The sequence below is a fragment of the Leopardus geoffroyi genome, chromosome B4 (genome assembly GCF_018350155.1).
Source record: "Leopardus geoffroyi isolate Oge1 chromosome B4, O.geoffroyi_Oge1_pat1.0, whole genome shotgun sequence".
NCBI classification, from domain to species: Eukaryota; Metazoa; Chordata; class Mammalia; order Carnivora; family Felidae; genus Leopardus; species Leopardus geoffroyi.
Genome location: NC_059341.1, coordinates 61,000,410 through 61,019,251, shown reverse-complemented (window position 1 = coordinate 61,019,251; position 18,842 = coordinate 61,000,410). Strand labels below are relative to the sequence as shown.

General features: G+C 37.6%; 1 protein-coding gene and 1 long non-coding RNA gene across 12 annotated transcripts in view; one reads left to right on the top strand and one right to left on the bottom strand.

The window, feature by feature from the left end:
* Window positions 1-2,780, top strand: part of LOC123591670 — a 111,141-nt gene extending 108,361 nt beyond the window's left edge. Inside the window, exons 2-3 of the long non-coding RNA XR_006709444.1 lie at window positions 1,339-1,404; window positions 2,206-2,780. This is a non-coding gene — a long non-coding RNA (uncharacterized LOC123591670). The remainder of the gene's footprint in view (window positions 1-1,338; window positions 1,405-2,205) is intronic.
* ARNTL2 (aryl hydrocarbon receptor nuclear translocator like 2) overlaps window positions 1-18,842 on the bottom strand; it is a 125,169-nt gene that overhangs the window by 62,230 nt on the left and 44,097 nt on the right. For 7 of the 11 annotated variants that reach the window (XM_045466212.1, XM_045466219.1, XM_045466215.1 and 4 more), the window contains exon 3: window positions 2,791-2,832. The exons of 2 other annotated variants lie outside the window; for them this stretch is intronic. In XM_045466212.1, the coding sequence (XP_045322168.1) occupies window positions 2,791-2,832 (42 nt within the window). Of the gene's footprint in view, window positions 1-2,790; window positions 2,833-18,495; window positions 18,597-18,842 lie in introns of all 11 variants that reach the window. 2 more of the 11 variants (XM_045466220.1, XM_045466221.1) reach the window with 1 other exon arrangement.

Sequence of the window (18,842 nt, the reverse complement as noted above, 5' to 3'; positions counted from 1 at the left end):
CCTCCCACAGACACTGACCCACTGAAACTATTTCTAGTGTCCTTATTTTATGCAGTTCCTTGCTGATCCCTGACTTGAATTTGACAGTACTGACATTTCTTATTCTTTTTCCGGCTTCTGGGACCGCTCCTGCTCAGCTCAGTCCCCTTAGTCTCTTTATCAGCTCTTCGATCCGTAAACAGTGGTGTCCCCAAGATGCCCTGTTTGGCTATACTCTTTCCTCACCTTACAGCTTCACCCTGAGATACCTCCTTTCTGCAGAGACTTTACAATTGTACATAAGCTGCTGACTACGAAATCCCTACCTCATTCATACCTCACCCAGGCCCCGACCTTCAGAACTTGAATTACACACCTATGTGATTCACAAGCGCCTTAAGCCTCAAGTAATCCCACACTGAATACATTCTTTGCAATTTGCCCCATTTTATTTCTCCTTCCTCCATTACCCCTGATTTACTCCTTCTATAGAGTTTATCTTGGTTGCTGACATCACTAGGGTCATTCTAAACCCTTCCTTCTTTACTCTGAGGAACCACATAATCACAAATTCCTATAGGTTCTAGTTCTTAAATATGTCTTCTCTTCCTCTCCATCCATCGGTCGCCACCTTAATTCATTAGGCGATAGCTCACTGCACTATCCCCAAAAGCCTTTTAACCTGCTATACTTTCTAGTGTCTTCCTCTTCCAGTCTATACAAACCACCGCTTCCAAAATTATTCTAAAACAAATGAAGTCATCGAATTCCACCGCATAAAGCTGCTAAATACATTTCCACTGCCTAAGGGGAAGAGCCAAACTCCCTAATGACATCTCAAGGTTCACCATGCCCTGGCTTGTGCCCTCAGTCAGTTCCATCTCTCCATGCTTTCCCTACCTCTCCAAGTGTTATTTAGTAGCAACGCCAAATGACTTGCTAGTCCTCAAACATGCCAAGTCCTCTCACATCTCCACTGACTTGCTCTTTACTAGGCTTAGAATATCCTTCCCTTCTATATTCGTAGAAAAATCCTACTTCTTCTTCAAAACCCAGCTCGGTTATTCTCCCGAAAACTTTCTATGACTACTGCATGATTAATCACTTCCCTCTCTCCACTACCTCAGTACCTTTTATACTGTTACCATATGTCACCAAACCTAAGCCACCATCTGTTGGAAATTCAGTGTTAATACATCAGAAGGCAAGAAAAACGTTGCCAATTAGCAGGAAGATGCCATTGATAAGACATTTTTCACAGCTGGGAAAATGTAGGGGAAAATTGTGGATCTTACATTTCAAGAATTAGGCTATTTTACTCTTCACACTTAACTGTAAGCACCTGTCTGTTTCTCTTAGAATACTCAGATCATGGCAACTCCAGAATTTCCACGTAAGAAGAGTTTTCAAAGGACAATCTGATGGGTAAGAAGTAGGAGACTTGCTTGGAGCTATTTCTATAACAACTTTATTTTCTAAAAATTTTTTCATGTTTATTTTTGGGAGCAAGAGGCAGACAGAGCGTGAGTGGGGGAGGGGCAGAAAGAGAGAGGGAGACAAAATCTGAAGCAGGCTCCAGGCTCTGAACTGTCAGCACAGAGCCTGATGCAGGGCTCAAACCCATGACCCACGAGACTATGACCTGAGCTGAAGTTGGACATTTAACCGACTGAGCCACCCAGGCGCCCCTACGGCAACTTTAAATTAGATGAAAGAAAATGTAATTTTTCTACATAAAAGAGTGGGGGAGGGGAGAACACTAAAGGAGACTGATGGAGATAATACTTCCCTCTCCCCGCAACCATTCATACTCGGGTAATGCCATTCCTGGAACAAACTATGTCCTTTTGAGTGAACGGGATGGAATTAAAATTATATGTGTATTCACATAAAATTTAGTTATGCACTCATACTTTGGTCTATTCACGAGTAATTTTTAGATTAAAATTTAATGGTTAGAAGAATGTTATAGTTATCCTCGTGTTAGAATGATCACCTCTTATTTCTACCCGTATTACCCACCAGCACGGACAACAGCAATGGACAGAGATGCCCGATGCCACGGCTGTACAGCAGACAGGGTGCTCTCAAAGTGGTGGGTTAGAGACAGGTGAGGACAGGTGGGACCAAGGCCACTGTGGAGAACAATGAATGATGACGGTAGGAACCAGGGAACCCAGAGGAAGGCACAATAGCTAGCATTTGAATAAAGCTCTTTTCTTCAAGGGGATGCACTTGACAAGACATCTGGACGATCCTATGAAGGAAAGGCATGCTTCCCAGAGGCTGGTGCTCACTTCATAATGGAGCAGCAGGGCTCTGGCTCTTAATTCTGTGTACTGTTATTGCCACTCTGACCCATGCCAGAGTTTTGTAAATCACATCAAAAGCCAGAATAAATGACGAAAAAGCAACACTGAGATACGGCCAGGTGGCCAGATCTAGAAAAATTTTTCTTGATGTTGAGACTACGTTGAAACAACTGACAAGAGAATTTTACGACGATGAATTCCTAACCATCAGAAGCTCCTCATAAGTAATCGTTTGTTTATATTTTGTTTATATTTGTTTATATAAGGAACCCACTCTTCTCTAGTGCTTAAGGGAAATATTTTAATAAACAGCTCTTGTAAGAAAAATTTAGAGGCATCTTAAGACAAAATGTTATTCAAGTAGATAGAAAAGAAAGTAGATAGAAAAACCTCATATTCGTGAACCAATTCTGTCTTGATGTTGCCTTTCACTTTGGCTAAAGGTTTGCAAGTGCAGCCTTTTCCACCCACCACATGCCAATCTCACAATTTAATGTACCTGAAGGACTTCATTTGTACGTGTTGTTCACCATCTTCCTTTCTACAAAAAAGCAGGATAAAATGTCAAACTACATGAAACAGATTTTATTTAATTCTTGAAAGAGAAATAAATGTGAGATTAAGTACCATCATCCTAATTCCTGTTCAGTGTGTAGTTACGAATGCTACTCTGAGCTCCTAATGACCAGAAATGATTATCACTGTCGACACAAACGGTGGTTCTCCTCCCGAGGCTACAGGCACATGATCCCCAACAGGGCGACAGGAACCATGGTAGCTGACAATGAACAATAATTGGTACTTTACTTAAAAATGATCTCATGCCAATCCTGAGAAATAGAATTTTAATATGAATAATGTTAAATAGAATAGTTTTTAAACAATTGATGGCTTTACCAAAAATTTTACGGCAGCTGTATGAAAATAGCCTAAAAATGAATTAAGAATTTCAGACCTTTAAACAAAAGGAATTTATTTTGTTAAAATTCATCTGGATGATGAAAAATATCACTGAAGACTAGAAAGTCTGATCACTTGCCAATAACATTAATATTCACAGTAGCATATTCCCTAGCAGACTATGCCAAATGTATATATGTGTGTGGGAATATATACATACATGTATGTTTGTGTATGTATGTGTATGTGTTATTCATTAAGAAATGGAGTCACCAGACCACTACTAAAATAAAATATACTGATGGTGACAGAATACTTTCCACATTAAAAAATCATGCAGGCTGAGTAGTTTTTAAAATATATATATTTCAAAGAGCCTAAATGTCCATCAACTGACGAACGGATAAAGAAGATGTGGTTTATATATACAATGGAATACTACTTGGCAATGAGAAAGAATGAAATCTGGCCATTTGTAGCAACATGGATGTAGCAACTGGAGAATGTTATGCTAAGTGAAATAAGTCAGGCAGAGAAAGACAGATACCATATGTTTTCACTCATATGTGGATCCTGAGAAACTCAACAGAAGATCAGGGGAGAGGAGAAGGGGGAGGGAAAAAAAAAAAAAAAACTTACAGAGGGAATAAGGCAAACCATAAGAGACTCTTAAATACTGAGAATAAACTGAGGGTTGATGCGGGTTGGGGGGGAGGGGAAAGTGGGTGATGGGCATTGAGGAGGGTACCTGTTGGGATGAGCACTGGGTGTTGTATGGAAACCAATTTGACAATAAATTTCATATTAAAAAAATAAAACAATAATAAAATGGAAAAAAATAAAAAATATATATTTTAAGAAATATATTTCCAAATGTATCAATACAAACAGACCAAAAAAAAAAAACAAAAAAACCTCTTAAACACAGAGAACAAACTGGTGGTTGCCAGAGGGGAAGTGGATGAGAAGATTGGCAAAATAGGAGAAGAGAATTAAGAGGTACAAAATTCCAGTTATAAAATATAAATAAGCCACAGAGATGAAAAGTACAGCATGGGGAACATCATCAATAATATTATAATAATGTTATGTGGTGACAGATAACTACATTTATCATAGTGAGCACTGAATGTGTGAATTGCCAAATCACTACGTTGTACACCCAAATCTAAAATGAGATTTTAAATATATTCAGTAGAAAGTGATACAGAAGTGTAAAAAACAAAAAACAAAAATAAGCCCAATATAAATATGACTGAGATTGCAAAGAATGCCAAACAATAGAACAAAATAAACATTAAAACTATAATTCCAGAACATCTTTCTAAAATTTGGAAAAAATCCCGGAATTATATATTAAAAGGATACCATAACCATATTAGCATGGCCAACAAGGAATCATAATTAAAACTACTTTATTTTTCTTTAAAGTTTATTTATTTATTTTGAGAGAGAGGCAAGCACGTGCAAGCGAGGGAGGGGCAGAGAGAGAAGAGAGAGAGAATCCCAAGCAGGCTTGGTGCTGAGAGTACAGAGCCCAATGTGGGGCTCGAACTCACAAACTGTGAAATCAAGAGTGGGACACTTAACTGAGCCACCCAGGTGCCCCATAGTTAAAACTACTTTAAAGAAAAAAAAAAAAATCACTGGACAACCAGGCAAAAAGGCTAAGTCACTAATAAGGAAAAGAAGACAAGATTGTTAGTAGATTTTTCAACAATTCTTAGTGCCCAAATTTAAGATACTCAAGGAAGGGAAATATGAGTCCAGGATTTTATATCTACCCAAATTGACCTCCAAGTACAAAGCTGCAAACAAACTATTATAAACTTGCCAACTTTCAGGCTACAATGATCCCATGAGCCCTTCCTAAAGAATCTATTAGAAATGGACATTCAGACAACCAAAAGAGTGAAAGACAGTAATATAAGGATCCATGCTGATCATTAGATATAAATACACCTGTAGAACAAAGCTAATCCATGGTTATAAAGGAGAGAGAGAAAAAGAGGCAAGTTGTTTTCTAAAAATACATATTTAAAAAATATATTTCCAAATGCATCATTTTTCAGGGGGGACTTGAAAAACTCAGAAGAAAGTACCCATAATATCACCTGGAAATTATCATAGTTAATATTTTACTGTCTCCTTCCAGTCTTTTTCTTAAACATGTATCTAGATACATACAGAAAACAGCTTTGACTATTTAATTTAGATATGGTGTGTATGTGTGTATAGTCTATTTATGGAGATGTGTGTTCCATATATAAACAGAATATATACTATATATGGAATGTATAATATATAGAATATTACATACAATGAATAAAGTTCAGATAATAGTGTATAATTTTTTACAGCTTGTCTTATTCACTTAACATTGTAACACAAATATTTCCCACACCATCAGATATTCTTGGGGAAAAGGACTGAAAATGATTAAATAGCCCATTGGTTAGCTAAACCATAATCTAATCATTTTCTATTACTGGATATTTCAATATTATAAATAATATAGCTAATACTATTGTGGTGCATGCATATTTGATTATTTTTCCCATGATAACCCTTCAGAAATACAATGTTATGGATAACTATTTTAAGGTTTCTGATTCATCTCGCCAAATTTCACTCTTGACTCAACAATTATCATTTTCCAAGTTTAGCTTACCTTTGAACTATTATATTTATCTGACATATTTTGAGTTTTTAATATTTTCTTGCTTAAAAATTCATTCTCTCTATAGAAAAATTAATAAACTTTATAAAGAGATGCTTATAAATATGCCAGATAAAAAGAGCCACTAAGATAAAAACTTAAGGGATGCTTTTCCTTCTCACTGTCTAAATAAAAAATAGCTTTCATAGTTGTGGTACTGTGTCAAAAATATTTTAAAATACCTAGGAATAAACCTAACCAAAGATGTAAAAGATATGTATGCTGAAAACTATACAAAGCTTATGAAGGAAATCAAAGAAGATACAAAGAAATGGAAAAACATTCCATGCTCATGGATTGGAAGAACAAATACTGTTAAAATGTCAATACTACCCAAAGCAACCTGCACATTCAATGCAATCCAAATCAAAATTGCACTGGCATTCCTCCCAAAGCTGAAACAAACAATCCTAAAATTTATATGGAACCACAAAAGACCCTGAATAGTCAAAGTAATGTTGAAAAAGAAAACCAAAGTGGGAGGCATCACAATCCCAGACTTTAGCCTGTACTACAAAGCTGTAATTACCAAGACAGTATGGTATTGGCACAAAAACAGACACATTGACCAATGGAATAGAATAGAGAACCTGGAATCGGATCCCCAAATGTATGGCCAACTAATCTTTGACAAAGCAGAAAAGAGTATCCAATGGAAAAAAGACGGTCTCTTTTGCAAATGGTGCTGGGAGAACTGGACAGCAACATGCAGAAGAATGAAACTGGACCACTTTCTTACACCATACACAAAAATAAACTCAAAATGGTTGAAAGACCTAAATGTGAGACAAGAAACCTTCAAAACCCTAGAGGAGAAAACAGGCAACAATCTCTTTGACCTCAGCCACAGCAACTTCTTACTTGACACATCTGCGAAGGCAAGGGAAATAAAAGCAAAAATAAACTATTGGGACCTCATCAAGAATAAAAGCTTCTGCACTGCAAAGGAAACAATCAATAAAACTAAAAGGCAACCTAAAGAATGGGAAAAGATATTTGCAAATGACATATTGGATAAAGGGTTAGTATCCAAAATCTACAAAGAACTTACCAAACTCAGCACCAAAAAAACCAAATAATCCAGTGAAGAAATGGGCAGAAGAATGAATAGACACTTTTCCAAAGAAGACATCCAGATGGCCAACAGACACATGAAAATATGCTCAACATCACTCATCATCAGGAAAATAACAAATCAAAGCCACACTGAGATACCCCTTCACACTGGTAAGAGTGGCTAAAATGAACAAACCAGGAAACTATAGATGCTGGCGAGGATGTGGAGAAACAGCAACCCTCTTGCACTGTTGGTGGGAATGCAAACTGGTGCAGCTGCTCTAGAAAGCATTGTGAGGTTCCTCAAAAAATTAAAAATAGAACTACCCTATGACCCAGCAATAGCACTACTAGGAATTTATCCAAAGGATACAGGAGTGCTGATTCATAGGGGCACATGTACCCCAAAGTTTATAGCAGCACTTTCAACAATAGCCAAATTATCCAAAGAGCCCAAATGTCCATCAATTGATGAATGAATAAAGAAGATGTGGTTTATATACACAATGGAATACTACTTGGCAATGAGAAAGAATGAAATCCTGTCACTTGCAGCAACATGGATGGAACGGGAGGGTATTATGCTAAGTGAAATAAGTCAGTCAGAGAAAGATAGATATCATATGTTTTCACATGGGTGGAACTTGAGAAAGTTAACAGAAGACCATGGGGGAAGGGAAAAGGAAAAAAATAGTTTCAAACAGAAAGGGAGGCAAACCCATAAAAGACTCTTAAATACAAAGAACAAACTGAGGGTTGATGGGGAGGGTGGGGGAGCGGGGAAAATGAGTGATGGGCATTGAGAAGGGCACTTGTTGAGATGAGCACTGGGTGTCATATGTAAGAAGTGAATCACAGGAATCTACCCCCAAACCAAGAGCACACTGTATGCACTATATGTTAGCTAACTTGACAGTAAATTACATTAAAAAAAAAAAAACAACAACAAGGAATTCGTAACCAAAGATTATATATATGTATATATTTTTTCACATATGTTATCTGATTCTCACATTTGAGAATCATGTAATTGTCACCATCCCCATTTTACAGAGGATGGAATTGAGGCCACTAAGGTTAATGACTGCTCAAGGTCATATACCTAACAGGAGGCTGGTATGTCTTCCATTAAGCCTCTCCTGTTGCTGTCATCATTTCCAGTCTGCTCTGTGATTGGTCTCTGAAGCAAAAAACTAGGTTAGATTAAGTCAGCTTCTTTTCTCTTTTCCCCTTTTAGTCTAACATCATACTTAGGGAATAAAACAGAAAATAATTTTACAGGTGAATGATTTTCTTCCTTTTGGTCTGGAACTGTATATACATACACATTACTTCAATTTCAAAAGACAAACTTTAGCTGTTATGAATCATGCTTTTTTTTGATTATAGATGTTTTGGCAAATGAACTCACTCACTGAATTCACCTCTTTGGTGAAATCCCAACCTACTGTACTTATGAAAGCCAAATATACCACTATTTCATGGTCCCTGGTAGAACAGGAAAAAGGCATGATTGTGTTAGCCAAACAATTCACTTCTTGTTTGCAGCACAAACCTAGGTAATTAGTAAATTTGCTATCTATATTTTTTTCTTCATACTGGCATTTGGTCTATAGTCATATTTTTACATATGGATTTAACAAGCTTTCTGATATCAATAATGTTCACATTATTTAGATGCACTTTCTTAGTGTAGCATCTTATATGACAGAGACATAATTTTTTTCAAAATACAGTGCAAGTTTTCCTTAAAAACTATTTTCACTGCATTTTGAATGAAATGTAGGCCTTCTCCCTACATCAAACAAAGACGAATGAAATTGGGAGCAAATACAATCCAAACATCTCCCCGATGTGCTTCGCTCCATGCCTTCCTCTTTTGAAATCCCTCTTCCTTTGGTTTCTGACATACTCCTACTTCAGAGCCATGTCTTCTCACATTTGTGGTAGGATTCCCTCCTTCCTTTACTGTGTCTAGGCCCAAGTACCCCCAGAGTATATCCTCAACCCCCAAGTCTTCCCACTCCACACACCTCCCCCAGTGACTGCATCCATGCCAATCCCTGCACTTGTGTCTGTACATTAATGATGTGTGAATCTCTTTCTCCAGACTAGGACTCAACCCCGAGTTCCAGACCCTCACATCCAACTGCCTACTTGAAGATCCCAGAAATAATACATTCTCATTGTGTCCAAAACTGAATTCATCAACTATCCCTCAATCTCAACATATAATACCATCCTCCATGTAGGTAACCAAGTCAGAAAACTTGTTGGACACTTCTTGCATGCCTGCTCTCCCTAAACAACAGTCATTAATTCTCTTTTAAATGTGTCATAATAGGTCTCTCCCTTTTCATGTCCTGCCGTCCAGAGCTACTCTCTTAGACCAATGCTCAGAAAACAACCCCTAGCAAGAACTTCTCAGCTATTTTCTCTGCCTGCTGGATTTTCCCCTTTCAACCCATCCTTCATGCTGTTTTCCATAATGATTCTCTGAAGATGTAACTCTGCTCCACTTTGCACCTGGTAGGATAGCTATATTCTTTTTAAAAATGGAAAATAACAAGTGTCAGCAAGGATATGGAGAAACTGGATCCCTCGCACTTTGCTGGTGGGAATATATAATGGTACAGCCACTGTGGAAAACAGTTGTGGTTCCTCACAAACTAAGCAGAATTACCATATGACCCAGCAATTCCACTCCTAGGTATATATCCGAAGGAACTTAAAGCAAGGACTCAAACAGATATGTGTACACCAATGTTCATAACAGCATTATTCACAATAGGCAAAAGATAAGAACAACCTAAATGCACAACAGATGAATAAACAAAATGTGATAAATGGCAACCCCTGGGCAGAGCACCCCAGGACCCCTCCCTGCCCAGGTACATCACCTCTCCAAGTCACTCTCTGTACAGACAGTCCTGGAACATACTTGTTTGCACCCACTTCAGCTATCCTACCAGGACACTCACTGTGTATAGAGCTGAGGGGTCTCCTGGTCCACATATTGCCTTAACTCTAGTCATCCCACCAGGGCACCCCCTGCATGCAGTGCCCCCAGAAACCCCAGCCTGCACTCACTTCAGCTGTCCTGCCAAAGTGCCCTCAGTGAAACAATCTGAAACACTGGCCTGCATCTTCAGCTTCAGCTGTCAGGACAGGGTGCCCAGTGCGTGGAGAGCCCTGGGATCCCACGACATATAACCACTTCAGCTTCAGCTGTCCTACTAGGGTGCCCTCTTTGTGGAGAGCCCCAGGACGCCCCGAATAAAACCCACTGCAGATTCAACTATCCTGCCAAGATTCCTTCTGGGTGTAGAGCCTTAGGAAACTCCTGCATGAACCCACTATCCTGCCAGGGCACCTGCTGCATGAAGAGCGCAGGGACTGCACTGACCTGTACCCACTTCAGCTATCCTGCCAGGGTACCCACTGTGTGGAGAGTCCTGGGACACCCAGCTCATGCTAGACACATCTCCAGCCAGTGAAAGCCACCAAGTACACAAGGTCTACATAGGGAATAACACAAGACAATTACTTCAAGTTTAGAAGTAGTTGTCTGCCTAATTCATAGAAACAAATATAAGAAGTCAAGTGAAATGGGGAGATAGAGAAATATACTCTGAAGGAAAGAACAAGACAAAAACTCAGAGAAAAGACCTAAATGAAATGGAGGTAAGCAATATGCTTAATAAAGAATTTAAGATAATTATCATACAGATGCTCACTGGACTGCAGAGAAGAGTAGATTAACTCATTGGGACCTCAATAAAGAGATAGAAAATGTAAAAAAGAACCAGAGTTGGAGAATATGATAACTGAAATAAAAAATATATATATTAGAGAGAATCAACAGTTTAGAGGATGCAGAAGAACATATCAGTGATCTGGAAGACAGAGTAATGAAATGCACATAAGCTAAAAGACAAAAAGAGAAAATAGTAATAAATAAATGAAAGTAGATTAAGGGATCTTTTGGACAGCATCAAGTGAAAAAACATTCTCATTACAGGGGACCTAGAAGAAGCAAGAGAGAGGGAAAAATCCTATTTGAAAAAATAGCTGAAAACTTCCCTGACATAGAGAAGGAAATAGGCATCCAGGTTCAAGAAGCACAGAGTTCTAAACAAGATGAACCCAAGGAGGTCCAAACCAAGACACATAATAATTAAAATGTCAAAGGTTAAAGATTAAGAGTGACTTGGGGTGCCTGGCTAGCTCAGTCAGTAGAGCACACTACTCTTGATCTCAGGGTCATGACATTCAAGTCCCACACTGGGCATAGAACCTACTTAAAAAAGAGAGATTTTTTTTTTTAAGTTTATTTATTTATTGTGTGTGTGTGTGTGTGTGTGTGTGTGAGAGAGAGAGAGAGAGAGAGAATGTGGGTGGGGGAGGAACAGAGAGAGAGGAAGGGAGAGGGACTGAGAGAGAGAGAGAGAGAGAGAGAGAAAGAGAACCCCAAGCAGGCTCTGTGCTGCCAGCCCAGAGCCTGACATAGGGCTTGATCTCACAAACCATGAGATCATGACCTGAGCCAAAAATCAAGAGTTGGATGCTTAACTGACTGAGCCACCCAGGCACTCCCAAAGACAGATTTTCAAAAGCAGCAAGAGAGAAACAAAAATTTACCTACAACAAAAACCCTAAAAGGCTATCAGCTCAGTTTTCAGCAGAAACTTTGTAAGCCAAAAGGGAGTGACATGATATATTCAAAGTAAGATGGAAAAAACTTACAACCAAGAATACTCTACCTGGCAAGGTTATCATTCAGAGTTGGAGGAGAGATAAAGAATTCCCCCTCCCTCTACCACCACCAAAATGATTTTATTACCACAGAACTAACCTTATAAGAAATGCTAAAGGAAATTCTTTAAGTGGAAAAGAAATGGCCATTAGATGTTAGAAAATTATGAATAAAGATATAAAATATGACAGCATATACATAAAACATGGAGGAAAGAGCGAAACAAATCTTTTTTAAGAATGTGTTTGGGGCGCCTGGGTGGCGCAGTCGGTTAAGTGTCCGACTTCAGCCAGGTCACGATCTCGCGGTCCGTGAGTTCGAGCCCCGCGTCAGGCTCTGGGCTGATGGCTCAGAGCCTGGAGCCTGTTTCCGGTTCTGTGTCTCCCTCTCTCTCTGCCCCTCCCCCGTTCATGCTCTGTCTCTCTCTGTCCCAAAAATAAATAAACGTTGAAAAAAAATTTTTTTTTAAAAAAAGAATGTGTTTGAACTCAAATGACCATCAACTTAAAAAGAGTGCTATTACTTAGGATGTTATATATGAACCCCATGGTACCACAAACCCCTAAACTACAATAGACATGAAAAAAGAAAAAGAAAGCCAAACATGATGCTACAGAAACTCATCAATCACAAAGAAAGACAGCAAGAGAAAGAACTACAGAGAAGAACTACAAAAACAACCAGAGAAAAAAGTGGCAATAAATATATACCTACCAATAATCAGTTAAAAAAAAATTTTTTTTTAACGTTTATTTACTTTTGAGAGAGAGAGAGACAGAGGATGAACGGGGGAGGGTCAGAAAGAGAGAGGGAGACACAGAATCTGAAACAGGCTCCAGGCTCTGAGCTGTCAGCACAGAGCCCGACGCGGGGCTCAAACTCACGAGCCGTGAGATCATGACCTGAGCCGAAGTCAGACGCTTAACTGACTGAGCCACCCAGGCGCCCCTACCAATAATCAGTTTAAATGTAAATAGCCTAAATACTGTAATCAAAAGACATAGGGTGGCAGAATGGATAAAAAAACAAATGTTGTCTACAAGAGACTCACCTCAGACCCCAAAACACATATAGACTGAAGGTAAAAGGATAGAAAAAATATTCCATGCAAATGGAAGTGGGGGGAAAAAGTCCAGGGTAGCAATACTTCTATCAGACAAAATAGACTTTAAAATGAAGACTGTAACAAGAGTCAAAGAAGGCCATTACATACTGATAAAGGGCTTAATCCAATAAGAGGATATGTTGTAAATATCCACACAACCAACATAGGAGCGCCTAAATAAAGCAAATATCAATGGGTAGATCATCCAGGCAGAAAACCAACAAGGAAACACTGGCTTTGAACAACATATTAGACCAGATGGACTTAACAGATATACACAGAACATTCCATCTAAAAATAACAGTATACACAGTCTTTTTAAGTGTGCATGAAACATTCTGCAGAGCAGATCACATGTTAGGCCACAAAAACAAAAGTCTCAATAAATTTCAGAAGATTGAAATCCATACCATGCATGTTCTTCAACCACAACAGTATGCAACTAGAAATCAATCATTAAAAAACAAACAAACACACAAACACATGGAGGCTAAAGAACACACTGCTAAACAACCAATGGGTCAACAAAGAAATCAAAGAGAAAATTTTTAAATACACAGAGAAAAATGAAAATACAATAGTCCAAAACCTTTGGGACACAGCAAAAACAGTTCTAGGAGGAAAATATAGAGCAACACAAGCCGATCTCAAAAAACAAAAACAAAACAAAAAGAGAAAAAAGGAGAAAGAAAGCAAGCTCAAAAAAAAATCTAACCTTATGCTTAAAAGAACTAGAAAAAGAGAAACAAAGCTCAAGGTGAGTAGAAGGAAGGAATTAGAAGGAAGGTGAGTAGAAGGAAGGAAGAATAAAGACCAGAGCAAAAACAAATGATAGAGAGACTAAGAAAAAAATAGAAAAAAAAAATCAATAAAACTAAGAGCTGGTTCTTTGAAAAGATAAACAAAATTGATAAACCCTGAGGCAGACTCATCAAGAAAAAAAAAGAGAAAGGACCCAAATAAAATCAGAAGCAAAAGAGGAAAAATAAGACCACAGAAATACAGAAGGATTATAAGAAAACACTGCAAAAAATTATATAGCAAAAATTATTGGACAAGCTAAAAGAAATGGATAAATTCCTAGAAACGTACAATCTCCTAAAACCAAATCAGGAAGAAAGAACATGTGAACATACCAACTACTAGTAATGAAATTGAATTGGTACTCAAAAATGACCAAAAAATAAAAGTTCAAGACCTGATGGATTCACAGGTGAATTCTACTAAACATTTAAAGAAGAGTTAATACCTATTCTCAATCTATTCTAAACAGAAAAAGGGAAGCTTCCAAATATATTCTGCTAGGCCAGCATTACCCTGATACCAAAACCAGACACACACACGCACACACACCCACACACAAACACCTACAAGCCAATATCTCAATATCTCTGATGAATATAGATCCAAAAATTCTCAACAAAGTATTAGCAAACTACATTCCACAATACATTAAAAGGGACCACTCACCACAATCTAGTGGGATTTATTCCAAGAATGCAAGGATGATTCATTATTTATAAATCAATCAACATGATAAACCATATCAACAAAACTAAGGATAAAAATCATATGATCTCAATAGATGCAGTAAAAGCATCTGACAAAATTCAACATCCATTCATGATGAAAACTCTCAACGAAGTGGGTTTAGAGGGAACACACCTCAACATAATACAGGCCATATATGAAAACCCACAGCCATCATCATACTCAGTGGTAAAGAACTGAGAGATTTTCCTCTACAATCAGGAACAAAACAAAGATGTCCACTCACCATTGTTATTCAACTAGAAGTCCTAACCATAGCAATCAGACTAGAAAGAGAAATAAGAGGCAATCATATCGATAAGGAAGAAGTGAAACTGTCACTATTTACAGATGACTTGACATAACATATAGAAAACCATAAAAGCTCCATCAAAAAACTATTAAAACTAATAAATTTAGGGGCGCCTGTGTGGCTCAGTTGGTTGGACAACCAACTTTGGCTCAGGTCATGATCTTGCACTTTGTGAGTTCGAGCCCTGTGTCAGGCTCTGTGCTGACAGCTCGGAGCCTGGAGCCTGCTTCAGATTCTGTGTCTCCCCCTCTCTCTACCTCCCCTGCTCACACTCTGTGTCTCTCTGTCTCTCAATAATAAATGTTAAAAAAAAAAAACTAATAAATTCAGTAAATTTGCAGTATACAAAATATACCAAAATCTGCTACAATTTTATACACTAATAACAAACTAGCAGAAAGACATTTTAAGTGAACAATCCCATTTAAAATTGCACCAAAAAGACTAAAATATCTAGGAATACACTCAACCAAGGAGGTGAAAGACCTGTACTCTGAAAACTACAAGGCACTGATGAAAGAAATTACAGATGACAGAAATAAATGGAAAGATATTCCATGTTCATGGAATGGAAGAATTTATATTGTTAAAATGTCCATGCTACCCAAAGCAATCTAAAGATTCAGTACAATCCGTCTCAAAGTACCAAAAGCATTTTTCACAGAACTTGCACAATCCTAAAATTTGTATGAAACAACAAAAGACCCTGAGTAGCCAAAGCAACCTTGAAAAAGAACAAAAGTGGAGGTATCACAGTTCCAAATTTCAAGATATACTACAAAGTTATAATAATTAAAACAGCATGGTACTGGCACAAAAACAGACACATAGATCAATGGGACCAAATAGAGAGCCTGGAAATAAACCCACCATTATATGGTCAATTAATCTATGACAAATTAGGCAAGATTAGGCAATAGGGAAAAGAGAGTATCTTCAACAAATGGTTCTGAGAAAACTGGACCTCTCTAACACCATTCAGAAAAATAAACTCAAAATGGATTAAAGACCTATATGTGAAACTTGAAACCATAAAAATTCTGTAAGAGAACATAGGCAGTGATTTCTCTGACATTGGCTGTAACAATATTGTTCTAGACATATCTCCTAAGACAAAGGAAACAAAAACAAGAATAAACTATTGGGCTACATCAAAATAAAAAGCTTTAGTGCAGCAAAGGAAACCAACAATATAAGAAGGCAACTTACTACACAGGAGGAGATATTTGCAAATGACTAATAAGGGGTTAATATCCAAAATATACAGGTATTTATACAACTCAACACCCAAAAAGGTATTTATACAACTCAACACCCAAAAAGCAAACAATCTGATTTAAAAATGGGCAGAAGATCTGAATAGGCAGTTTTCCAAAGACATACAGATGGCCAACAGACACATAAAAAAAGCTAATCACTAATCATCAGGAAAATGCAAATCAAAACCACAATAAGATACCACTTTCCATCTGTCAGAATGACTAAAATTAAAAAGGTAAGAAATAACAAAAGTGTTGGCAAGGATGTAGAGAAAAAGTCATGCACTATGGTGGGAATGTAAATTGGGATAGCCACTGTGGAAAGCAGTGTGGAAGTTCCTCAAAAAATTTATAACAGAAATAACATATAATCCAATAACTCCACTACTAGGTATTTACCCAATAAAACCAAAACACTAATTCAAAAAGATACATGCATCCTTATGTTCACTGCAACATTATTTACAATAGCCGAGATATGGAAGGAACCTAAGTGTCCATCAATAGAGAAGTGGATAAAGAAGTGGTACACACACACACATTAGAATATTACACCACCAAATAAAAGATGAGGTCATTTGCAACAACATGGATGAAGCTAGAGGGTATTTTGCTAAGTGAACTAAGTCAGACCAAGAGAAAGACAAATATCATATGATTTCACTCATGGGGCACCTAAAAAACAAAGCAAATGAATAAACAAAAAGTAGAATCAGACTTATAAATACAGAGAATTAATGGTTGCCAGAGGGAAGGATGGGCAAAATGGGTGAAGGGGTGTAGGAGATATGGACTTACACTTATAAAATGAGTAAGTCATAGGAATAAATGGCACAGCATAGGGAATATTGTCAATGGTATTGTAATAGGGATGTATGGTGACAGACTGTAGCTATGTGATAAGCACACCATAATGCATAGAGAAGTTGACTATGTTGTGCATCTGATACTAATGTAATATTGTGTGTCAATTATACTTAAATTAAAAAAATGGTACAAAGATGTGGTATATACATACAATGGAATATTATTCAGCCATAAAAAGAAATGAATGAAATTCTGATATATGCTGTAACACACATAAAATTTGAAAATTTAATGCCCATAAGAAACTCTTAAAAACTGAGAACAAACTGAGGGTTGATGGGGGGTGGGAGGGAGAGGAGGGTGGGTGATGGGTATTGAGGAGGGCACCTTTTGGGATGAGCACTGGGTGTTGTATGGAAACCAATTTGACAATAAATTTCATATATTGAAAAAAAAAAAAAAGAAAATTTAATGCCCAGTGAAATAAGCCAGATACAAAAGGACAAACATTGCACGACTCTACTTATGTAAGATATCTAGAATAGGCAATATCATAGAACTAGAAAATAGGCTAGAGGTTACCAGGGACTGAGGGAAACGAGGTATGGAGTATCATTATTTAATGAGCACAGAGTTTGATTGGGGTAATAACAAAGTTTTGGAAATAGGCAGTAGTAATAATGTAACAATGTAAAACACTGTGAACATAATTAATGCCACTGAATTGTATAGTTAAAAATGGTTGAAATGGCAATTTTTATGTTATATATGTTTTACCAAATACAAAACGTACCAAGGCCAACAATTTTTTTAAATGTAATTTGATCAAGTCCTCTCATCCTTAAAATCCTTCTGTTTTCCTGACTGCATGCAAGATAATTTCTATACTCTTTGGTTCAACAGATCTCTTTACCCAGTCCACGTGCATCCCTCAAGTCTCATAGCTCACCCACCTCTGTGTACACCTTCTGCTTTATTGTGCCAACCACATCTCCTGATTAAAAGAGTGTTATTTCATATTTTGTGCCCTGTGCTTCTGAACAGTTCTTCCTTCTACATAAAATACCTCCTTTACTCCTGCATAGAATGGCTCACTTCCATTCTTCATTTACAACTCAGCTTAAGTCAACCTCTGCAGGAAGCTGTCCTTCCCTACTGATCCCAATCTCATTTAAATGCCCAAATGTCTTTGTTGCCAAAGAACTCATGGTGTATGTTATGACAGTTATCATGTGTAATAGTTATCTGTACCTTTCTAATTTGTACACGTTTCTTTTGTCTAATCTGTATTTCTTCCTCCCAGTCTACTGGGTGTCACATAGTAGGTACTCAAGAAATTGTAATAACTACATTCCAGGGAGTCTTCATCCATGACCATTTTAGAGAACCAGCTCTCCATTCAAAACCAAGAGTGCTGCAAAAATGGTAAACATTCTCATACATTCTTTGTTTAAAAATACCCAATATTCTGAGGCTCCACCAACGAAATCAACTTCATATCTACCGAATGGCTTTCACACCCTGAGTCTCTGGGAAAAATGCTACACAATTAGTATTTTGTAAAACCTATAAAGTACTTTGACATCCATCATTTCATCAGAGGAATGGAATATGGTGGAATGAAAGAAGGATTGGGGCAGAATGGAGAAGCTCTAAGGTAGATAATGGGCAAATCAGTGGGGTGTATACTCTCTTTCGACTCTCTTCCTCTTCACCTTCTTCAAGTAGGAATTATGTCAGGTCGAATTCCAGGACTTACCTGCTGCCACTGGTTGCTGATATTTATTTCTTTGTTGAAAGAAGATAGGTAAAAGGGTACTGAGAAAGCTTTTCCACCTCTTTTTTTTTTTGTCATGATTCCTGACATGGAAGAAAGGAGGTCTTGGGTCACCTACCCATACATGTTGGGAAATGGACAGCATAATTATCCTCATGTGCTAGAAGTAAGCTACCCTATCCAGTTGCAGAGAGACAGGAAACAGTGTAATGAAGAAACTACCACACTAACAATCAGGAATTCTAACTAGTTGTGTAATGTTAGGCAAGTCACTTGATATCTTTGACTCCTGACTTCTTCAGTTTCTAAAATGTGGGCAATTGGCTAAT